The sequence below is a fragment of the Mus pahari genome, chromosome 2 (assembly GCF_900095145.1).
Source record: "Mus pahari chromosome 2, PAHARI_EIJ_v1.1, whole genome shotgun sequence".
Taxonomy (NCBI): Eukaryota; Metazoa; Chordata; class Mammalia; order Rodentia; family Muridae; genus Mus; species Mus pahari.
Genome location: NC_034591.1, coordinates 58,453,828 through 58,478,191, shown reverse-complemented (window position 1 = coordinate 58,478,191; position 24,364 = coordinate 58,453,828). Strand labels below are relative to the sequence as shown.

Here is a 24,364-nt window from a genome sequence, read left to right as displayed (position 1 = left end):
GGCCCCGAATGCCGGACCAAGCCTTAGTACTGCTCTCGGGCGCACACCCCTCCTCGGGTGGGGAAAGGCGCTGGATGCCGGGGGACTACTCCCAGGCGAACACCCCTCCTCGGGCGGGGAAAGATGCCAGGTGCCGGATCAGCCTGGGGACTCGGCATTTTCTACCAAGCTTGACACATCCAAGTTCAATTCCTTGGACCCATGTAGTGGTAGAAGAGACACAACTACAGATTTTCCTGTGGCCTCCACATGCATACTATGGTACATGTGGTACATGTGGTACATGTTCTTGTGCATGCACATACATGTGTGCACACATTCATATACATAATTAAGTATAATAAAATTAATTTTCTTGATTTTTAAAAGTATTTCATTTTTCTCTCTACTAGTTTGGAAGTTGTTCAGTATGTTAAAGATAGTGTAAGAAACTCTGTGTTCAAGCCGGGCATGGTGGCACATGCCTTTAATCCCAGCACTTGGGAGGCTGAGGCAGGCAGATTTCTGAGTTCGAGACCAGCCTGGTCTACAAAGTGAGTTCCAGGACAGCCAGGGCTATACAGAGAAACCCTGTCTCAAACAACAACAACAACAACAACAAAAGAAACTCAGGCACAAATAAATGAATGTTTTTGCTTTCCAACTGTAAAGACCTTCAAACTTTCCTCTTGATTTTTGTTTGTTTGTTTTAACTTTAAGAGACACTTGTTTTATTCTGTGAAGGTCTCATTAGATTACTCACATTTTAACCTTGGTTTGTCTATTCAAATTCCTTAGGGGAAGAGATATGACTATTTCTAGTTTGTCTGAGTGTCTATTTTGTGTTTGAGAGACACTTTTTCACTGGGTACAGACTCTTAGAGCACCTGAGCTGCCACCCCATGGTCTTCTGCTTTCCACTGTAGCTTTGGAGAAATTGACTGTTGGTCTAACTAGCACTTTTTGATGTTACCACACTTTTTTCTCCCTCTGGCTCATTTTAAAGGTCTTGGTCTTGGAGTTCTGAACCTCACTCTGCTGTGTGTAGGCTTGTGTTTATATTTACTCTTCTATATTTATTGAGATTCTGTGGGCTTCTTAAAGCTGTGGTTGAATGTGTCTCCTCAGGTCTGCTTTGTCTTGAGCTTCCTTAGGTTCTTGACTGGATCCCACTAGGCCTTTCTCCCACATTGCCCATCTCCATGCTCTTTGAGCTAATTTCTGGATTCTTTGATTCCACACATCTCCCAGCTCACTTCACCCTGACAGATGGGTGAGTCTGTGAGTTAGCCTGTCCACTGAGTTTCTGTTGTCAAGGATCCACTCTGCTTTTCTCGCAATTCTGCTTGGTTCTTGTAGGTCTTTTTATGGTTTTCCTACATGTGTGTTCCAAGTGTTTTCTTTATTTTTTTTAAATTTAATTATTTTTATTTTAATGTCATTTATATAATTAAAGAAGAGACCAATATTGAGTGCTCAGTTATGAGTTATTTTCCATTAACCTGAAGATTTCCCAAGCTTTTGGATGTGGCCTTAGTATTTGCAAAGAACAAACAATAGGAAGACCAAGATTAACTGTTCATAAGCAATATTTTAAACATCAAGGAGCAAGGCTTATCAAATGTCATTAGACTGCCTCTTTTGTGCCAAGTGTTTTCTGTAAGCATAGGAAGAATAATTGCTGATTTATAATCCGCTTGAAAAGTTCGCCATCTTAATAGGTGAAATCGGTGAAAAAGAACCTTGAGGCTGGTTATTCCGATGGATCCTTGCTTAGTTATTTCTAAACTGTGACATTCTCTGGGATGTCCTGGACATATGCCATGCCAGCAGAAACAGAACGGAGATCTGCTATAGGAAGGACCGTGGAGGTTTCAATGAGAGGGAAATGAATTGGATTGTAGTTTTGACAGTAATGTTCCTAAGCCTTCAGAGTCATATGGTTTTTAAGTGTGGCTTTTATTTGTTTATATTTTTAGAAGGTATTGTAGTGCCTCTGTTATATGACATCCTTTAATTTAGCACAGTAGTGTGTGTATATGTATGCATATTTAAGGAGGACAAATAACAGGCCACAAGAAGCCTCTTATCAGCTTAACTTAAATTAATGTTACCAAGTGGGTTTGGAGACCAATTTTACAGCTTTGAAAATATTTTTTGTATATCAAGTGTATGTCATTAAGGTTTCAAAAAAGCATTTGGTGTCTTTTGAATTTCAAGAGTTGGATAAAAGCTGGGCCTGTGTACACTGCTTTAATCAAGTGCTTTGTTCCTTCTGTGTGGTTGGTGGTACGCAGGTGAGAAGTACATCTCCCAGGACTGAAAGCTTTTTGGTTTGCCTGGTAGGCAAGATGGAAGTGCTCTTTTGTTGGAAACATGTGCTGTGTGCTTCCTTGTCGTCTAGCTTTTAAATGCACTGCACTGAGACTTAGGGCTGGTGACCCTGGTAAGTAGAGCTCACCTGTGATAGACTTCCATGTGGCTAAAAGATTAAGAGTCTAAGTTTTGTTTACCTTTTAGCACTACTAAGTTCCACGGCCCAAAGAGCATCCCAGACTACTGGGACCCTGCAGCCCTGCCTGACCTGGGATTTAAGGTATGGAATTCACACCCTGGAGCTGGACAGAGAGGGTTCTGTAGAGATGATGAGTGTGAAAAGAAAGCTTTATGCAGCTGTGTCTCATGACACCAGAGGGGAGAGATACATGTGGGCTTTCTGCTTTGTTTTTGTAGATCTCGGGGATGTTAGGCTGGGTGGCTTTGTATGGGTTGACTGTAGTGCCCAGAGAAAGGAGGTGGTTGAGATGAGAAAAAGATGAGCTGTGACCTTTGCCAGGAGGAGCAGAAGGAAGGGCCTTCTAAGCAGGGGTTCTAATATCAACTAGTCTGTTCCAGTAAGAAATGGAGAAATGGGAATATTTGAATGTGATGCAGGACATTTAGAGGGGAAGGCATTAGACAGCAGTGGGCAGGAGGGCAGTTCAGTAGCTCTTCTGAGATCTGCTTTCTGGGAGCAGTGCTGTGCAGCAGGACACTGACCTGACGAATGTCCCCTACTGCTCCATCAGTGTGAGGCATGTTGGCTGATTTCCAGTGCTGGGAACATGCTAAACACTGCAGGCAGACTCTTCCATTATGCAGCCTATCCTGAGAGGCCTTTTCTCACAGAGCTCAAAGCACACACAAATTGTAACAAGAGGCAGCAAGTGAAGGGCTGGAGGAGCTCACACACCTTTGTTGATTCTAGTTCTCACAGGCCATGTGCTCTTATGTTTTTGTCTTTGACCTGTATGGGATATAAAAGAGGAACAGGGACTGACATCCTAGAGACACTTAGGATGGTGGCTTAGATACCACCTGCCTGACTTATGGGCATTTTTACAGTGAACAAGAGGGAAATTACTATACCTTGTAAACAGTCTATATCTGGAGAGACTACATCCCAGGGCAGAGGGAGCAAGCCATCATTTTTTGGCTTTATCCTGAATTTATAGATGTTCCTAGTGGTCATAGGAGCAGCTCATGTATTTGAATCATTTGACAATGACATATGAAAGATATTTTCCCGTTGTAGAAGATCACTCTGAGTTCTTCCTCAGAAGAGTATCAGAAGGTGTTGAACCTCTTCAACCGTACACTACCTTTCTACTTTGTTCAGAAGATCGAGCGGATCCAGAACATGGGCCTGTGGGAAGTCTACCAGTGGTATGTGTGACTCTTTCTTGTCCTGCTAGCTGCTTATTGACTAACATGCTCTGCCTCTTCAGGACAGTCAGAGGCAGCACCATACTCACCCAGTGCTGCTGTGTGCCTTGAACTGTCTCTGTTATCTTACTTTCTTATCCTAATGCTGTATGATAAAGTGGTCCCTTACAAAGGGACTAAAGGTTCCCTAGCACAGGTCCTGTTCTCACCCTGACTAGCAAAGCCAGACTCTACTCTAGTCCACTCTTGACTTTTTGAAGATCAGTGGGACCAGAGCAAGACAGTTCACTCATACCATCAGCCTCAAGAATGTAAAGCTATAGCCAGAGATCAGGGGCATTGTCTGTCTGTCTGTCTATCATATGAGGACCAGCATGATCATGGTCACCCAGCATTTCTCCACAGAGGGTAGAAGTTCATTATGACTCTCAATGGTGACCTGGAGCCTGCTGACTTCTCACATGGGCCTGGATGATAGCATTCTACAGTGATGCAGACAGTCATAGTAGAAAAGGGAGGATGGGCTCTGAGGGCTTATGCCCCTCCCAGGCTAGACCTGCAGCCTTACAACTTTACTTCCCAGCTTCCCAGGTTCAGCTCCATTCAGGAGCTGGGTGGAAGGGCCCATGCCTGCTGCTAAGAGCTGTCTGCCTTTGGAGCCTTTTGCTATGGAGGGAAGCTTTGCTTTCGCTTTTTGGTCTGGTCAACCTGTGCTCTGTGGCTTGAGCCTCCAGGAGTTGGCCAGGGCAGCCCCAGTCCTCTTTAGTCACATAATGCTGCTTTAGAAAACAGGTTCAGGAGACTGTTCTTTGGAGGTCAGCATCTTCTTCCCTGAACATGTATTTTTCTACCATTCTAGGCAGAAAGGTCAGATGCAGAAGCAGAATGGGGGGAAGGAAGTAGACGAGAGGCAGCTGTTTCATGGTACTAGCACCAACTTCGTGGATGCCATCTGCCAGCAGAACTTTGACTGGCGAGTCTGTGGTCTGCATGGCACGTCCTATGGCAAAGGTAAGGCAGGAGTGCTTCCAATGGTAGTTGGGAAATTATTTGAAAACAGCCTTCCAGAGGCTACAGTTGGAGCCAGCCAGTCCATGCTGCCAGTGAGAAATGGCTCCACCCTGAGCTGACTGTACTTTGGCTATTGCTCTGCTATGTGTGACCAAGAGCTCAGTCAACTTATGGCAGGGCAGTTCTACCTCACTGGGACTTGTTTCCTGTAGAATGGATGCTCTGAGAGGTAGTGAGGGTTGGAAAAGGAGAACAACACCTTTTCAACCTTGCTGAGCACCTTAGGCTGTGCCTTCCTGAAGTCCTTAGAACAGAAACTATGTCCCGAGACTGTCCTCTCATCTAGTGCTTGAGTTCTAGTGTCCTTTTCTCTCGGTTATTTTGAAACAGTATTTGGTAGTAATTTGAAACAGGAAAGTTGCAGGCTGTGTGTTTATATACTTAAACACATATGTCTGTGTGGTTCTTGTATACATTGTATACGTATTGGCCTTTCCAAGTAGCTGGCATCTGTGGTACCCCCCAGCACTCCCTAAGAAGAAGAAGGTTTCTCCTGTAGCCACATAGTGATAATCAAATTTAGAAAATTCAAGGATCTGTTTGCTGGCCAGGCATGGTGGCACACACCTTTAATCCCAACACTTAGGATTCAGAGGCAGATGGATCTCTGTGAGTATAAGGCTGTCCTGGTCTATATAATGAGTTCCAGGAAAGCAAGGACTATATAGAGAGATCTCAGTCTCAAACAAAAACAAAAAACCAAAAACCTACCACTAACAACAACAAAAAGAATCTGTTTGTCTTACTCTAACTCCATGGACGGCCTGTTCATTAGTTTTGGTCTGATGTGATGTTTGTGGGATCTGGTGATAGATTTGGGAATCCCATGCAGAGGGAGCAGCTTCTAGTTCAGGTTCCCATTTGAAGAATCGTTGTTCTATATGTTGAGCTACTGGTATCTATAGAATGGTTCAGTAAGAGGAATGTTACTCATTTTCCATATCACCCAACTAAGCTCCATTCTATAGATGGGAAACTGAAGTTCAGAACTAATTATCAGCAGACTCCAGATTTTCTCTGGAATTAGAGCTGAGAATAGAATGAATTAGGTGACTTCTTCCGATGACCTGCTGAATAGAGAGGTGTCGATGCTTCCTCGAGTGAGGAAAAAGGCAGAGAAGTGGAGTGGAAAAGGGAATGTGGTGGTGAAAGGGCAGAGGCTGCTGGCATTACTCATTGCCAGGATGTGCTCTTCCAGTGCCCTATGCAGCTTGTCTGTATCGTTTCAGGGAGCTACTTTGCAAGAGATGCCGCCTATTCACACCACTACAGTAAATCCGACACACATTCCCACACGATGTTCCTGGCCCGGGTGCTGGTTGGAGACTTCGTCAGGGGCAGCACTTCCTTCGTCCGCCCTCCGGCCAAGGAAGGCCAGAGCAATGCCTTCTATGACAGCTGCGTGAACAGCATGTCCGACCCAACCATCTTTGTAGTTTTTGAAAAGCACCAGGTCTACCCCGAGTACCTCATCCAATACTCTACCTCCTCTAAGCCCCCAGCTAGCCCCTCCATCTTTGTTGCCCTAAGCAACTTGTTTACCAGTCGACAGTAAGTATGGCCAGGATGCATTAGGCTTTTCTGCCACATCTGTCTGTCTGGTTGAGCTATTTGGAAAGTCTTTCTTTCTTTCTTTCTTTCTTTCTTTCTTTCTTTCTTTCTTTCTTTCTTTCTTTCTTTCTTTTTTTTTTTTTTTTAAACAAAACTTTTAATGAACTCTTGTATAACATTGGCTTCTCAGTGAAATTACATTTTTTTCTCCCCTAGTGCTGGGGATGGAACACAGGGCCTTGTGCTTGCTAGAAAAGCACTCTACCACTGAGCTACACCTCAGCCCTTTTAAAATGTTTTTATTATGAGGCAGGGTTTTGCTCTGCCTCAGTCTCCTGAGCAGCTGGGACTCAAAGCCTCTATGACCAGGCCCAACTTGAAGCCACAATCTTAATCCTTGTCTGATAACAGTTTTAGGTTTTAGGTCCTTTTAGGTTTGCTTATGATCTTACCAGTATTGATTGTGAGCCTAAGTTTGACTTATAATAATGTTAGTATTGTATTTTTAACTCTTTGCTGACTTTGATGTTTATTAAGACCAAGCACAGAATTTATACATACTGTTTTATGGATTTGTTTTAACTGTGAAGAGTTTATGTCTCTATAACATTTCTGGTTTGGAGGGTCTTGTGGTCCAGTTTGCTTTTGTCAGAGTAGCATAGTGGCCTTTGTGGAAGGGGACTACAGGGAAGGCCTTGGCATCACTGTCACTTTGACCCCTGCTTTGGCACTGACCCAGGCAGTTCTTGATGTAAGTGAAGCATAACTCTCCCTGGCAGGAAACATACATTAGTGTCTCCTTAAGTCCTGGGCTTGACCCATAAGTGCCTCTACCCAAATCCGTTAAGCACACTGGACATTTCCAGGTGTGGGTTTTATGTCACAATGAGATTGTATACCTGTGCTTCAAATGTCATGTGAGAGTATGGAAATAAAAGACAATCTGAAGTAGATGAAGACTGGAGTTCATTTTTTGTTGTCTGTTTATAAAGAGTACCAGATAGGCACCAGGCCCTTTGCTATGTGTTGGGATTATCTTGGTCCTGTAGGCTGATATAGCAAAATATTATAAACGGAGTGGCTTTAATGGACACTAGGCATTTATTGTTCAAGGTTTTGGAGGCTAGGAAGTTCAAAATCAAGGTGCCCGTAGATTCAGGGTCTGGTCATGATCATTCTTTATAGCTGGCTATCTTATCAAAGTAACCTTGGTGGCAAAGGAGACCCTTTATTAAATAAGGGTGTTAATCTCACTGATGAAGGATTCCTGTTTTGGACCCAATCACCTTCTAAAGAACCCATATCCCCAAACAATCATCCGTGAGTGCAGATTTAACGTGGGTTCAGACCACAGCAAGAAATAACAGAGCTAATATCACTGGCTCAGTAGGACTGAAAGTCTGGGCCCTCACTTGTTACCTCTCCTTCTAAGCTCTAACAGTATGGTCACATGTTCACATGCATATTTATATTATTTCTTCTTACCTCTAACTCATAGGCTTGGGCCCACAAAATGTAGTTTCCTTATAGAACAATGTGTTTTCCACATTTTGCTATGTCTGAATGCATTCCAAGATGCCACGGAGGCTAGCTCCGTCTTAAAGAGTTGTATCACTAGTATGTCCCTTGAAGATTAAATCCAAGGCAGTTTAACTGGAGTTACCATCGTTGAAGTGACCTTAAACCTTACACAGGGCAGTGTTATTAATCAGCCCAGAGAGAGATGAGTTAAATGAAACATAAGTCATCCCCCACCCCCTCTTTAGGGTCAGCCACATTGTAGCTGTAGACCATGTGATTTTCATGGGTTTCCAGTGTGTCTCCATTACATCCTGGATGGTTCTGAAAGTTTATTATGTTTTGTTTGAGCTCTTGGTCTTGCAATGATAGTGGCGGGGGGGGGGGAGGCATTTGTTCCTGTGTGTGTTGGAGACCATTGTTTGGACTGACAATGCTAGGGAGGGTCTTAGAGCCACTGAACTGTTGCCTGGTTGTGTGGAGTTGGGGAGAAAAGGCTGTTTCTGCATTTATAGATCCCAGGCCTATTTGCCTTCCCTTGTCTGCTGTGAATAGGGATAGGACTGCATCAGAATCACTGGACTCCTGTCCCTTGATGGCAGTTTGAATCCTCAGTTTCCTCTCTTGCACTTACATCCTCCTCTGTTCTTTATAACTTCAGTAAACCTGGGGCAGGAAACAGGATGTGCATGAAACCTTCTAGTAGATCCCAACTGGGTTCTCACCAAGCCTCCTAATCAGTTGCATGTACGTGTTCTTTCCCTTGATCCTGTACACCTTGGCACCAGATATTATTTTAACACATTTCATCAAATGCCCACCCATCCTGCACAGGCTTTGGACTGTTCCTTCAGCAGGGACCTGCACACTTAGATAGGCCTCCTGAATGGCTCTACAGTAGTCAGGAATTGGGAGAACTGTCAGGGAAATAAGGGAGGTCTGGAGGTTTCCAGGAATGGTTGGTTTTCTCCAGTGACTCTGAACTGCAGGGCCAACTATCAAAAGAGTCAACAGTGTCCTTTAACCTGTGTTATTCTATCTGTGGAAGCTTCCAATAAATTTCTCTGTTCTTATTTAAGAAACCAAAGTATAATGAGGCTTTGGAGCTACTTTGGAGGCCGAGAGTCTATATACATTATTTTTTTGAAACCCAAAAATCATGAGAAGCTAAAAAAGCCTGTACCAGTACTGTCATTGTGTTCCTATGTCCCCTGCACTGTAAATACCTCTGTCCTGAGGCCAGGACTCTCAGTTTAATCAAAATGACCTTTCCCTTGTTAAATCTCAGTCCCAAGAAAACCACTGTGTAATGTCAAAATGAAGCATGGTAAATATTTATTAAACATTTAGGAACTATGACAAATAATGTATGCTCACATGCCATGTGCCCTTTTGATCATCCTAAGATATATATTCCTATAAACTCTCCATCTCCACACGAGGCTTTCATCTGAATCCTGGGTGCCCTCCTGCAGCGATGTGCAGATGTTACCATTACAAAGTGCTCCCTCTTTCCCACATGCCTTCTGTATCAGCGAGACACAATCTTGATGTAGACTCCATTTTTGGGGCCTAGGGCAGATTTGGATTCTAGCTGAAGTGGAACCTAAAATAGAACAAATTAAAACATTTGACAAAGTTAATCATATCTGCTAGGAAACTTTCTTAGAACCTAACCTGAAGCATGTCTTAATGGAAATTTAGCTGTGGGCTGGGAGACAAGCCCTTTGCGAATGGAAGGAGCCAGAGGAAAGGTCCCTTGGCTTCTATAGGAAAAGCTGAATACTCTAAAGCTATTGGTGGCCATTAGGACATATGCCGTTTAACTGAGGGTGGTGCTAATAAGAAAACACAATGTGGGGTTATTGGCCAGCACTTATCTGAGCACAAAGCATTTGTTCATCTCCCTTCTCACGGAGGATGAGATGGAGGCTGCTGTTTTCATCAAGAGATAGGCATCCCTGAGAGGAGAGGGACTAGACTGGCCCTAGCAGAAGCTGATGCACTGTGGGGCAGAGAAGCAGGGTTGGCCCCACCCTGGAATATCAGACCCTTACCTGAGTCTCAGGGCTGGCTTCAAAGCGGAACTTGTGTAGGATCTGGAGTAGTGTCAGCTTGACCACCAGCAGGCCCAGCCGCACTCCAAGGCAGCTCCTGGGACCAGCTCCAAAGGGCAGGTATGTGAACGGCCTGTGCTGAAGCCGGGCCTCTGCTGTGAACCTAAGGATCAGGTGAAGGTTATAGTTGGCCTGAAATATCTGCTTCATCTAAAGCAGTGGCTCTCAACCTTAATGCTGTGACTCTTTAATACAGTTCCTCATGTTGTGGTGATCATAAAATTATTACATAGCTATTTTGTAACTGTAATTTTGCTACTGTTATGAATTGTAATGTAAATATCTAATATGTGACCCCAAAGGGGGTTGAGACAGGTTGAGAACCATGGATCTGAAGTCCCATTTCTGGCTGAGTGACCTCTTCATGTGAGATCCCTTCCCTTGTCAGGGCCAACAAGATCCTGTATCCTTCAGGCTCTAGGTAACTGGTAGCTTCCGATCACTGACGTCTCAGCAGTGTTCTGCCCAGTCTTAGAAGCACTGTTCCATTCAGACAATCAGGCAAGTGTACCTTCTCGCCTCACCTAGGAAGTTAGTATGCAAGGGTGTGTGAAGCCAGGACATAATCCAGAATTCTAAGGCTTGACCAGCATATCCTGACCCTATCATGCCTTGCCTCCCCCTTACATTGGACCACACAGCTCCTCTCATTTCCTCACAGCAAAGTTTTTAGGCACTTTGGCCACATCCTTGAAGCCTTCCCAGGGGTCCAACATGTCATCTCATTGAAGACTGATAGCTGCCTCCCCACCACCCTGGATTTGCTGGTCAGGATGTGGGAATCTTGAGGCCCTGGGTGTAGAGGAATTTTAATCCAGCAACATGGCTGCTCTGGCTGCAAAGGACATGCCCTTAGTTACACATTTTTAATCCTAAACAATGAAGGTAAGGTTAATTTGTAGAAGGAAGCAGCCATGTTTGAAAGTGACCTCTGGTTGAGGGGCAGAATAAGTGATGAATCAGAGAAAGATTTGACAGAATGAGTCCAAGATGGGATACACCCAACTCTCATGAGAACAGATAGGAAAGGGAAGCTATTTAAGAGCAGTGCCGGGGGAGAGAAGGGAGTTGGAAGTCAGTTTAGATCAGTCCATTTGAGTGTTTAGTCAGTTTTGTTCAGTATGTTCAGTTCAGTACAGTGGAGTCAAGTCAGTTGGGAGTCACTGCAGTGCAATAGAGTTGAGTTTGTTCATGAGTTCATGCAGTCCACTGCAGGTCAAAGGCAAATGAAGCCAGAGAATAAGGAGCCAGATTAGAACAAAGTGCCAGAGTTAGTTTGAGGACAAGCAGATCTATTCACTTAGAAGCTAAGAGAAGCCTGTTTAAATCAGTCAGCTTGGAGAGGAGTTTTGAGCCAGAACAGCTGAGTTGAACTAGCCAGTTAGAGTTCAGAAAGAAGTAGAAAGGGTGAGCTTATTCAGAAGCAAGCCTCTAAGACATCAATTACATCCAGGGAATAAAAAATACTTTTATACCTGGGAGCCTCAAGATTTGGACTAAAGGTAGAATGGCTAGGCTTGCCATGAGCTCTCATCCCTAATTCTGTGGAGCTAAGTGACAGCTAACAATCTGTGATAGGCAGCTAGTGTCTTACCACTTCTAGGCTTTCTTGTGATGCTTTGAGCTCCACAGATGCTGTTTCTGTCTATGAATCTTCACCATGTTCGCCAGACGCACTGAGATGCGGGAGGCTAGTTATCTGAGTCTCAGACCCTGAGCAGGTTGTAGAGGTGAGCTGGGTTCAGATGGAGTCGGGAAAGGGAAAAACTACAGCGGCACCTTACCTACATCCCCTAGTGGGTCACAGCAGAAGGAAAAGTGACTGATTCTGACAAGGAGGAGGGTGTGGGGGCTGCCCGGGTATTATACCACAGGGCCTGGAGATGAAGTTGGCAATGGGCTAGATCCATGTCCGTGAAAGGGGGAGGATCAGGTCTTTTGGATCTCATGGGTAGCTGTGCTGGTGTGAGTCCACTGAATGGAGGTGATGTTTTGTTGCTTCCTTATGCGACAAATTTATATTTATACTTATATTTATATCTCTAGGTGGAGAGATGCTTCAGTAATTAAGGTTGTGTACCACTCTTGTGGAGGACTGGAGTTTGGTTTCCAGTACTTATGTTGGGCAGCGCACCTGCCTGTGCTGCAGCTCCATGAGACCTGACGTTCTTCCGGCTTCCATAGGTACCTACACTCACATGCACATGCTTGGATACACACACACATATAATGAGAAATGAAACCTTAAAAACCTAAAACAGCAACCACCACTCTGCCTCCTGTGCTCTGGCTTAGAAAAACCAAAGATACTGATCCTTGTGGACATTACTGCTGTCATGCTAGATCCCTGGATTCCGTTTTTCCTTTGAAGTTGATGCCTCATCATTCGTCTATCTGAATTGGTGTGATCTTTCTTGAGGATGGCTATGCCCATGTCTCTTTAGCAACATTTCCTTTTTTTTTTTTTGGTTTTTCAAGACAGGGTTTCTCTGTGTAGCCCTGGCTGTCCTGGAACTCATTTTGTAGACCAGGCTGGCCTCAAACTCAGAAATCCGCCTGCCTCTGCCTCCCAAGTGCTGGGATTAAAGGCGTGCACCAACCACCGCCCGGCTTTATAGCAACATTTCTATTCCATATGCTCACATCCCTCATGGTCCCCTGCTCTAGATGGAATTCACTTACCTTTCAGGGTCAAAGGTCTCAGGATTCGGCCAGTGCTCTGGGTCATGGTGTAGGGCACCCACAGCTATCTCCAGCACTGTACCTGCAGGGATGCGCTGTCCCAGCACCTCACAGTCCTGTGCTGCCTCCCTTGTGAACCTGTGGGAGACAGAGGCAGGAAACCTTTCCAGTGTGCAAGCTGGTAGGGTCCTCAGAGTATTATGGGACCCAAGATGGGGTATGGAGTGCTGTCAGAGACATGGGACACAGCCCTCTGCCCAAGGTGAACCATTCAGAAAACAAATTTTTGTCTCATAAACTCCCTACTCCCAAGGAGCCTCCAGTCCCATGGGCGGAGCACCGTGGATCCCTCCATGGAGCTGCAGAGGTGCCTTCCAGGGGCTGCATTCAGGTAATCTACTGCCTCTCTCATTCCCACTCACAGTTAAGCCTCCTCTAATCACCACCACCCTCCCTTTTGCTTCATCGCCTTTCATTTGGTAGTATAGCCCTGTTGTCTGGCTTCTGTTCTCTGCCCACAACTCTGTGGTTGGTTCTCATGATAAGATCATGAAAATCGTGGTTGGCCCATCTCGTGGACGTGCAACCTGTATCTTCACTTAGCCCTATATGCAATCAACTAATGGCAGATCAGCCGTGAGTGGCTAATCTCGGTTGTCAGCTTGACATCTGGAATTAACTAAAACCGAAGCAGCAGGGCACACTTGTGAGGGACTTTTCTTGGTCTGATGAGATGGGAGACCCACCCTAAATCTGGGCCATACCTTCTGGTCACAGCTGACATAAAAGGACGTGGAAGAGGGAAGTTTTTCTTTTGCCTGCTTGTCCTCATTCTCACTGGCAAGCTCATCTACCCTGCTGATGAACCATTCCTTCACTGGTGTTAGAGCCTGCTTCTTCAGGATTCCTATGCAGACTAAAAACCTTAAGCTTTCTAGGCCTTCTCTAGGACCCCAGCCCCAGATTGGGGTGGCTGAAACATCCAGTCTCATGGACTGAACAGCTCCCAGATTCTTGGTCTTTCTCTCAGGAGACAGCCATCTTAGACTAAGACCACAGCTGTAGACCACTCTAGTAAATCTCTCACACACACACAGACACACAGACACACACAGACACACACACACACACACACACACACACACACACACACACACACACGCATTTTTGTTCTATCAGTTCTGTTCCTTTAGAGAACTATGACTAATACAACTACATCTCATGGACTAAAGCTATGACTGAGAGAAAGCAGATGAGAGGCCAGGAATCCGGGGGCCTTTTGAGAGGCCAGGAATTGAGAGGCCTTTTGAGAAGCCAGGAATCGGGGGGGGGGGGCTTTTGGGATGCTCGGGGAGAACAAGCTTGGGACAGGAACCTGTGACTAAGACCATGAGCAGTGAAGGAGTGGAAGCTGCTTTCACAGCATGAGATGTTTGCCCGCTCAGGCTGCAAGGAATGTGGAGCCGCTGTGTGGGACAAGAGCTGGGTCTTCTGAGCTGCCTTTACTGGCTCTCCTCATGGCCTGTCTGTGATGACGGTTCTTGGTTCCTGGAGTTCTGTGTCTTGTCTTACCACAGCTTCTCACAACAACCATTACCTAAGAGTGCATGAACTTCATTCCTTAAAACTTGCAAACCCAACATAGTTCTCTTGAGTTTTGCCTTATTGCCATGGGCCAGGCATCTAACATAACAGCTGGCTCTACAGTTCTATAGCCTTAGTGTTATGGTTTGTGTATGCTCAGCCCAGGGGTGGCACTATTAGAAGCAGTGGCCCTGTTGGGGTAAGTGTGGCCTTGTTTTGAGTAGGTGTGTCACTGTGGGTGTGGGCTTTAAGACCCTCTTCCTAGCTGCCTGGAAGTCAGTATTCTGTTAGCAGCCTTCGTAGAACTCTCAACTCCTTCTGTACCATGCCTGCCTAGATGCTGCCATGTTCCTGCCTGGATGATACTGGACTAAACCGCTGAACCTGTAAACCAGCCCCAATTAAATGTTGTCCTATATAGATTTGCATTGGTCATGGTGTCTGTTCACAGCAGTAAAACCCTAACTAAGACACTTAGGATTCCACCCTTGGACTTGAGCATGGAAATCACCCGGGTCAAATACAACTTCTTGTCTCTTCCTACGAGTTCTTGCCAAAGGTAGGACTCTGGATGCATCCTGCCAAATAGTACTCAGGAGCAAAACCACTGCTTGCTTTCAGTAGCAGACAAAACTTGACACTTTTCAACTACTGAATCCTTTCAAGCCCTTTGTGTATCTGGAGTCACTGAATTCCAGCCTCCTCCAGCCACGCCCTCACCGGAGCCTAGACTCCAAATCCTGTGACGTCCTTACCTGACTTCCCCAACCTGAGCTTCTCTTCGGTATGCTGTTCTGCTTTGGGACTAGAAATAAGTTTCTGGAAATTGAACTAGAAGTAGAGAGCTGCAGATGCTCTTTGCTTACTTTAGGGTGCAAACACGTAGTCGTTAGCTTTTTAATCTCCAGAACAGCCTCTGTGAGTCCTGCTTAGAGTTTATAGATCATTTTAAAGGATGGGATAAAGCCTTGTTTTGGACAAAGGTGGAGTTACAGTACTGACTTCTCTTTAGCAGCACCCCTCTACCTTCTCTCTTTACGACTGAAGCTGGGGCTGTGGTACCCTATGGGATTCTTCCAGACTTCACCTTCCTGTCTCAGTAATTGAAAACCCTTCCTCGCCCTCCTCACTTCATACATTTCTCATTTGCAGGTGAAGTGAGGCTGGTGGCCCTGTGTACCTTGCATTAGGGTACAGGGGTACTTTTCAAGGGCAGGTATCTGGGGGGGTGCAGGAGATTCTCCACTTTCTCATGCTGTCATTCACAGTCAAGCCTCTCTCAGTTACCCTCAGTTTCCCCTTTTTCTCCCTCGCATCTGGTGGGCCATCCCTGCTGTCTGGCTTCTGTCTCCTCCCTCCCATGGATGATCCTCATCAAGATCCTCAAAGGTTTTGGGCATCCCACCCCATGGACATTGGCAGTTTTTTTTTTTTCCGTTTTGTCCCTCCTGGACCACTGATCATTAATGAAGCTGTGATTAAGAGAAGGAAATAGGGCCTGGAGAGATGGCTCAGTGGTTAAGAGCACTGACAGCTCTTCCAGAGGTCCTGAGTTCATTTCTTAGCAACTACATGATGGCTCATGACCATCTGTAACTGGATCTGATGCCCTCTTTTGGTGTGTCTGAAGATAACGACAGTGCACACACATACATAAAATAAATAAATCTTAAAAAAAAAAAAACAAAAACAAAAACCAAACCCTCAGATTCTCAAACAAACCAACCAAAAACAGGGGGCGGGGAAGACAAGGAGATGAGAAATCAGGAGAACCAGAGCCTGAGCCAAAGGTCAGTCTCGGACACCTTCCCTGTATAGAAAAGACCTGGTTCCCTTACATGGCCAGGTATCAGGAGATGCACTCCTCACACCTGCCTGTTCCCAGCTCCTATACCTTCTCACCTCTGTACTTCCCTAGCAAGGACCTGGAATTAGTGGAAAACCTTCTGTGCTCTAAATACCTAAAATTGTATGTAAGGATGACTGGAATAGGGTGTTTGTCCTATTATCTGTTATGATAACGATGGAGTGTTCTAATGCTAGAACTGGTCTTGGTAAGGTTTGTTTACTTACTACTTTGTTGTGAGTAGACACATATTACAAACTATCATTTGAACCATTTTCAAGAGAGCAGTTCTGTAGTATAAGTATACCCACTGTGGTGGTTTGAATATGCCTGGCCCATGGGAAGTGGCACTATTAGGAGGTGTGGCCTTGTGGGAGGAAGTGTGCCATTGTGTATAGGCGGGCTTTGAGGTCTTCTAGTGCTCAAGCTCTGCCCAGTCAGAAGAGACTACCCTCCTTGCTGCTTCCAGAAAACAGTCTCCTTCTGGCTGCTTTCGGATCAAGATGTAGAGCTCTCAGCTCCTTATCCAGTACCGTGTCTGCCTGCAGGCTGCCATGATGATAATGGACTGAACCTCTGAAGTTGTAAGCCAGCCCCAATTAAAAGTTGTCCTTTTGTAAGAGTTGCCTTGGTCGTGGTGTCTCTTCACAGCAATAGAACCCTAACTAAGACACTCACTGTTGGTCAACTATTACCCTAGAGCAGTGGTTCTCAACCTTCTAATGCTGTGACCCTCTAATACAGTCCTCATGTTGTGACCCCTACCATAAAATTATTGTAATTCCTACTTCATAACTCTAATTACTGTTAGGAATCATAAGTATCTGTGTTTTCTGATGGTCTTAGGTGACCCCTGTGAAAGGGTCATTTAACCCCAAAGTGGTCATTACTCACAGTTTGAGAACCACTGTCCTAGACTCTGGGCATCTTCCCCATCTGGTAGAAGACATCCAGACCATTTGTTTGTTTTGTCTAAGCATGTTGTATTTTTTTCAGAAGTAGACTATATGTGTTTGCATATGGACATAACATTTCTAGAAGAATATGTGCCATATATGGTCTGAATATGAAGTGTCCCCTCTAAGGCTCATGTGTTTAAAGCAATGGTCCCAGTGCACTGTTCACAGGCAGGTCTTAGGGCAAGTCATTGGATCATGGGGGCTCTGAACTTATCAGGGAATTGATCCACTGATAGAATTCATAATTTAGTAGCATTGGAAACTAGGCAGTGGGCCAAATTGGAGGATGCAGGTTGGGCCTATCATAGAAGGACCTATCTTGTCCCTACCCTCTTTTTTCCCTCTTGTTCCTCTCTTCTCTCTCTCCCCCTCACTTCCCCTTCTCTCCCCCCCTCCTTCCTCCATCTTCTTTCCCCCTTTTCTACCTTTCCCTCTTATCCTACCCTTTCCTCTTACCCCTCTTGTCTGTCTTTCTCTCCTCCTTTTCTGTTTCTTGGAAGTCCATTTTCTTTAGCTCCTTCCACATTGTTTACGGTTTGTTTTTGTTTTTAAGTGGAAGTATATTATTTTGCAGTTACTACAAAAATTTAAATAGCCAGGTGTGGTGGCGCACGCCTTTAATCCCAGTATTCGGGAGGCAGAGGCAGGCAGATTTCTGAGTTCGAGGCCAGCCTGGTCTACAGAGTGAGTTCCAGGACAGCCAGGGCTATACAGAGACCCTGTCTCAAAAAACCAAAAAAATAAAATAAAATAAAATAATTAAATAATCCCGTGTTTGGGGCAGTGGCTCGGTTGGTAACTGCATGCCTTGCCAGCACACACACCTGAGGTAGATGCAGGGTGCGTGGTAGGTGTGTAATCCCACCGCTGGGGACACAGAGATAGCGTCACTGGGGATCACCAGCCAGCAATCTTACCTAATTGATGAACTTCAGGCCAAAGAGACCTTGTCTCAGAGGTGATGGGTGGCCTTCCTGGGGATGACAGCTGTGATTGGTCACTTCTACATCTGTGCATGTGCGCACACACAGTGCTTGCCCACACATACACACATATGTTAAAGATAGTCTGCTGCTGCTGCTTATGTCAAGTGATAGGCTTAAGCATCCCTAAGCCCCTAAGAGGAAATATAATCATCAGGCAAAGTGCAGTGACGTACTGGTTTTTCTCATGAAAGGAATTATGAGTAACTATGGGTTTCTCTGTTTAATCTTTCTGTTTTGGATGTCTCAGAAATAGTAAGAAGCCAGGCTAGAGACCCCATCTAGTTTCAAAGCCTCTGACACCTTCAGAATGAGGCTTGGAGCTGACCCCAAAACCCAGGACTTCAAACTCAACTAGTACATGGAATATGAAATTCCCAACTTCAGTTCCAGAAGACACATGACCATGCCATGGTCGCTCCACCTTTCTGCCCTTCCTAAAATCCACTAGGAACAGCAAGCTGGGGAATAGGGCCTGCCCTCCTAGGTGATGCTGGGTCTCCTGTCCGACTCATGAAATTGTGCTGAGCTCTGCTGCATAAGGCTTAGGAACAACTGACAGTGGTCATATCTGTGATGCCTGTTGTGGTAAGCCTGTTGAGGTAATTCCTTTCATGAGCAAAACCAATACGTCATTGCACTTTGTCTGATAATTATATTTCCTCTAAGGAATTTAGAGAAGGTCATGGAACTATGTGTACCCAAGCTAGTGGTGGCTGCAATGTCCAGTACCTGGTGCTTCTGCCCTGAGAGTTCATCCTGCAGCTGCTTAGAGGTGCTTCCTCCTCTGTCACCTCTGAGTCCCCCATGCTGTGTGGAAGCAGAACAGATATCTAGGCCCCACTTCCATTGGAAGAGAAAAGCTCAGGCAGATTGGATCCGAGCTAGGTTCATACAGCAGGCCAGGCCAGGGCTCAGGCTGTCCTACACTAGACTAGCTCTGTGGAGCAGCCCAGGCACTGGGTACCATTGGATGAAGGAAGCTTCATCATTCATTCAGGTTCCCTACTTCCTCTCCCATCAACAAGGGAGATCTTGGCATCTGGTTCCCAGAACCATTCCTGCACCCATTGGCTATTTATTGTGTGTCAGGGGTTGGTCTGGTGCTGCCATTCAAATGCTGTATTCACATGCTAAATTCTGGACCTAAGATCTGGCTGCCCCAAGATGAGCAAGTTGCCAAATGCAGCCTTTGTAAACCTTGCTACCCAATTTAAAACAGTTGGTTAAATAAAACTGGCAACAGCCAATTACTGCTGTACTGGCTGGGTTTGTGTGTCAACTTGACTACAAGCTAGAGTTATCACAGAGAAAGGAGCTTCAGATGAGGAAATGCCTCCATGAGATCCAGCTGTGGGGATTTTCTCAATTAGTGATTGTGGGTGGGACCATCCCTGGGCTGGTAGATTTGGGGTTCTATAAGAGAGCAGGCTGAGCAAGCCAGGGGAAAGCAAGCCAGTAAAGAACATCCCTCCATGGCCTCTGCATCAGATCTTGCTTCCTGACCTGCTTGAGTTCCAGTCCTGACTTCCTTTGGTGATCAACAGCAGTTTGGAAGTGTAAACTGAATAAACCCTTTCCTGTTCAACTTGCTTCTTGGTCATGATATTTATGCAGGATTAGAAACCCTGACTAAGACAACTGGGGAGGGTAGAAGGAGGCAGCCTTTGAGTTACCTGGCTGGGAGGCGCAGGTAGGAACCAGGAGGAGAAAAGAGGAGGGGGAGGACAGAGGGAACAAGAAGTCTCTGTTAGATGAGATGGAGCAGGAACACGTGCCCCAATAGAATGTCCCCCACCCCCAGGACAGACTGCTAGAAGACTCAAACAGCAAGTATTTGGGGAGCACAGTTGGGGAAGTAGCCAGTCTAGCTATTAGAAAATTAGACTGGGGTAATTTACACAGTAATTACACAAAAGCTAAATAAATATAGTCTCATTCATTTGAAAGCTAGATATGGACAGAAATATTCAGTTAAGTTACAATCAGGAGGCTTTGGGGCGGTGTCCACATGCTGAAGTGTCTGTCCCTGTGGGTTTTACTTTAGAGCCTGGTCCTTTCATTCCTTAATGTGTCACCTAGATGAGACCTTGGGGGGTGGGGTGGGGATTTTATTTATTTATTTATTTATTTTTAAAGATAGGATCTTTGTACGCAGTTCAAGCTAGCCTGTAAATCACGATCCTTCTGGCTCAGCTGCTCAAGTGTTATCTAGGATTATAGGGGTGTACTGCCATGTCTGGTCATGAGATGAATTCTTGATTGGGTTTAGACCTGGGAAAACAATTTTTGGGTTTCTTTTTTTAAATTTGAGTTAGGTTCTAATTATGTTGTCGAACTGACCTGGAGCTCACAGAGGCTTGCTTGTCTCTGCTTCTGAATGCTGGGGTTAAAGGTGTGCACCACCACACCCAGCCTGAAATGATGTGGTTTTGACCAGTTTATATAATTTTTCCTCTTGCTGTGGAGAGACAGCTGTTGAGCTCAGCCAGGAATCTCGGCAACTCTGGCAAGACCTGACCCCCGCTGTCAGTCATTCCCAGGACTTGGAGACGGTCCTCGAAGCAACCTTGCTCTCTTTTTACTAGTGAACGATTTGTTTCGAATTTCATTTTGAATTTGCATTTTGCAGTGCATACCAGCTGCCTGCAAATCCCATGGGAGGAAAGCTGGGATATAAATCGTGAAGAAGAAGGAAGGATTGGACACCAGGTTACTTGTGGCTCCTCAGAAAGCCACAGGAGGGCCATAGACTGGGGTCTTCATGCCAGTATCAGAAGAGCAAGAAGGAAGCCTTTGAATTACTGAGCTGATGTGTATCGAGACCCTCAACTGCGCGGCAGCAGCTTCGTATATTTGCAGGCCTATGCATTTTGGATTATATCTGTACATACACCTGTCATTTTTTCTGGTTTGAAACATCCCCGTGAGCTACCCTCAAATCACAAGTTTCTCTCAAAAATGACAAAAGCTATCTCCATATGGTCTGTGTGGTATTTGAAGAAGTGCTGAGTGAAGTTTGTAAGATATGATTCAGTGGTTCGTGCTGTTTCAATGAAGTCTGCTCATGATCTCACTACCTTCAAGGGGCCCTGGTTAAGATACCTTCCCCCTGGGGTACTTGGTTTGGGAGAGTTTGCAAGAAGTGGACCTGGTTACTGAACTGACTTGCAGGTTAGTGTGATGATCAGTGACCTGTTATGAGTGCTGGATTGTGCCCGAGAATGTAATATGTAGGACAGTTACAGCTCAGAGTGCTGGCGTGCCAGGCAAGCCCTCACTGTGGCGCTGGAGAAAAGGCTCAGTCGTTTAAGAGCACTTATTGTTCTCCAGGTTCCTTTCCCAGCATCAATGTCAGGTGGCTCACAACTTCCTGAAACTCCAGTTCCAGGGGTTCTGATGCCCTTCAGCCTCTGCTGGCACCTGCAAGCAAGTGGTGCACATAAACCCACACAGGTACACATGCACAGAAAGATAAACTTTTTTTAAAAAGAAGTCCTTGCTAGTGGTGCACATAAGCCCATGGGAGCACAGACAGACAGACACACACACACATATACACACACACCCATGAGAGCACACATACACACTAAATAAGTCTTTGAAAAAAAGAAAGACTTGCTATGAAATCTTTTGAAAGAACTCTTATGTAAGAGCTCCAGCAAGGAGCTCTTAGACACCAGGGAAGGACCATTCTAGCCCTAGGTGGTCCTCTGCTAAATGCCCCTCCAGGAGCAGGAGTTTTGGCCTATTTTGTGAATAGGCTAATATTTTAGCCTACACAGAATGTACAGGTGATGAATGAGTGAAAGGTGGATGGATCAATGGTCAGAGATGAAGGCATATTCCATCAAAGGCTAGGAGGCCAAAGAGACAGGGTTGGGCTGAGAAGAAAAGCCATGCAAAGGCTAGTGATGTTTGGTAAAGGCAGTTAACCTATAGAAGAATGGGCCAGACTTCTCAGGCCTTGTGTCTGGTGCCCCAGGGGATACAAAGAAACTCAGGAACCTAACCAACTGGGCCCTTTTGGAATATGTGATACCGGGTGGTCAGTGAAGGCCCCAAATGATGATGCTCAAGGGGCCACAGACATACCTGAAAGCTGGTGGGTACATCCTCAGGGTCTCTGAAATCACCATGTCCAGATAGGGCAGACCTTCCTGCAGGTTGTGGTACTCAGGGGCTGGCTGAGGCAGGAAGCAGACAAAAGGAGGTTGTGTTAGAAGGAATCTCACAGCTCTTGGTCTTTTTTCATGAGCTCCGATTCCAGCTTCAACAAACATTTCTGTGAAAGTCCCACAAGACGAGGAGGAGATTCCATCCAGATGGCTTCGTGGTAGCCCCTAGCATGCTCTGTGTGTTTTATTTCTTGGTGTTTTACATTACTGAAGACAAACAAGTGCAGCCTTGGACTTGAGGGTCTTTGGCTGTACCTTGGAGAGGTCTGGTGTGAGGATTTGTGTTGTCAACTCGACCAAAGGGAAAGTCAGCTGGGAGATGGGCTTGCAGTATGTTACCTTGATAGGGTTAATTGAGGGGGGAGAACCGCCCACTGTGGGTGGGATTCCCTGGGCTGGGATTCTGGCCTGTGGAGCGGGGGGAAGCAAGTTGAGCACTGACATTCTTGCTTTCATTGCTCTCTGTGACTTCTCCACCACCATGGGCTGTAACTTGGAACTGAAACCTAAAATAAACCATTTCCCCTTAGGCCTTGTCAGTATTTTGATCACAGCATTAGGAAAAGCAACAAAGGCAGACTCTAAGACTACAGTTCCAGTCCCATTTATTGGGAGCTGATGGCATGGCTAAGCATGGCAAGCCTGTGCTCTTGTTTAATCCACCCAGCAAAGCAAGGTGGCAGCTCCCCCCCACCCCGCCCCTGCGTCTCTGAGAGGCTGTCACCTGGATGGTAATTGGTACAGCAGTAAAGCTAAGAGACATACAGAGACGCAGCAGAGAATAAAAGCTTGCAACAGTTAGCAAGGATGAACAGTTGACACAACCCTCCAAAGCTATTATATACCAGCAAGAAGAGACAGCTCAGACAAAAAGCTGTCAAAGGGTATGAAAAAGGCAAAGCCCAAGAGGAAGAATACAAGTCACAATGAAAAAAATTGCAAAATAGTAATATTCTGTTTCTCGCACATCAGATTAGAAGTTGGAAAAGACTGCTTAAATTTTGGGGGTGCAGTTGTCATGGTTCCTAACATCTGGTGATCCTCAAGGGGAGGACAGATTAGTGTGTGTAGTCACCAGGGTGTGGGTACCCCGGGTGTGGGGCAGAGTACTGTGTGTGTGTGTGTGTGTGTGTGTGTGTGTGTGTGTGTGTGTGTGAGACAGGTGTTACTGTTCAGTTCTGAAATGTTCTCACAGGCTCGTGTTTTGAATGCTTGTTTCTCCAGATGGGAGAGAGCATTAATTAGAGCAGTCAGGGTCCTTTAAGAGGTGAAGCCTAGCTTCTGGGAGTAGGTAACTAGAGGCAGGCCTTGGTTGTTAAAACCTAGGTCCTGGTCTATTTCCTGGTCTTAAGAACAAATGCCACTGAAGCTCCTGTCACTCCACTGTGCCATCACCGCTGCGGTGGACCAAACTCACTGAGACCGTGAGAGCAATCCTTTCTTCTAAATGTCGCTTGTGTCAGGAGTTTTGCCATAGCAAGGGAGAAAAGTAACGAACACACTGGGTGACAGCCTCGCTCCTTTCAGTTGTGGGGGAGGGCTTTCTTCTGCGCCCCCCTCCTCTGCAGAGCAGCAAGAGGCAGCCCACAGACCAAGCCCATCCTCCATCTGTCAGTCTCCACAGACCCACCCCAGGAGGTTTTACTCTACTTGCAGGAAAGAGACTCACAGCCAGGAGACCACAAGGCCATTCCACCTGCCAGGTGGGGCACTGCTAGTCCCTGATGAGCATCCTGAGGCAGCTACAGTGTTACCTGGGAAACTGCTATAAAATGCAGAAGCGCTAGTGGCAGGAGAGGAGGCAGCGCCAGGACACCTGGAGTCTTGAAGCCTATAAGAAATACTTGAGGTGATCTATGATGGTTCAGCCATCATGCTCACTACAACGCAGCCGGGAGTGATGGATCATCATGCCAGGTTGCAGCACATGTAGGTAGTTGAACCCCCTGTCTGTGAATGCTCATGAGTTTGGAAGGTGAGGGAGATACTTGCACTTTGTAGTATAAAATGTCAGCCATCGCCTGGCTTTCCCAACGCTTGCCCACCTCCACTCGGGGTTCTTATTTGGCGTCACATTTCCATCTCCATCCTAGGTCCCGTGTGTGTGTGTGTGTGTGTGTGTGTGTGTGTGTGTGTGTGAGAGAGAGAGAGAGAGAGAGAGAGAGAGAGAGAGAGAGAGAGAGAGAGAGAG

At 45.8% G+C, this 24,364-nt stretch overlaps 2 protein-coding genes across 2 annotated transcripts in view; one reads left to right on the top strand and one right to left on the bottom strand.

Annotated features, from left to right (window-relative positions):
- Parp12 (poly(ADP-ribose) polymerase family member 12) overlaps nucleotides 1-6,573 on the top strand; it is a 44,006-nt gene extending 37,433 nt beyond the window's left edge. Inside the window, exons 9-12 of the mRNA XM_021191299.2 lie at nucleotides 2,500-2,575; nucleotides 3,554-3,684; nucleotides 4,544-4,695; nucleotides 5,985-6,573. Of these exons, the coding sequence (XP_021046958.1) occupies nucleotides 2,500-2,575; nucleotides 3,554-3,684; nucleotides 4,544-4,695; nucleotides 5,985-6,310 (685 nt within the window). The 3' untranslated portion in view covers nucleotides 6,311-6,573. The remainder of the gene's footprint in view (nucleotides 1-2,499; nucleotides 2,576-3,553; nucleotides 3,685-4,543; nucleotides 4,696-5,984) is intronic.
- A 2,563-nt stretch (nucleotides 6,574-9,136) lies between these two features.
- Nucleotides 9,137-24,364, bottom strand: part of Tbxas1 (thromboxane A synthase 1) — a 165,139-nt gene continuing 149,911 nt past the window's right edge. Inside the window, exons 10-13 of the mRNA XM_021191345.1 lie at nucleotides 22,091-22,182; nucleotides 12,624-12,761; nucleotides 9,882-10,044; nucleotides 9,137-9,430 (exon numbers count right to left, since the gene is read on the bottom strand). Coding sequence (XP_021047004.1) covers nucleotides 9,356-9,430; nucleotides 9,882-10,044; nucleotides 12,624-12,761; nucleotides 22,091-22,182 — 468 coding nt within the window. The 3' untranslated portion in view covers nucleotides 9,137-9,355. The remainder of the gene's footprint in view (nucleotides 9,431-9,881; nucleotides 10,045-12,623; nucleotides 12,762-22,090; nucleotides 22,183-24,364) is intronic.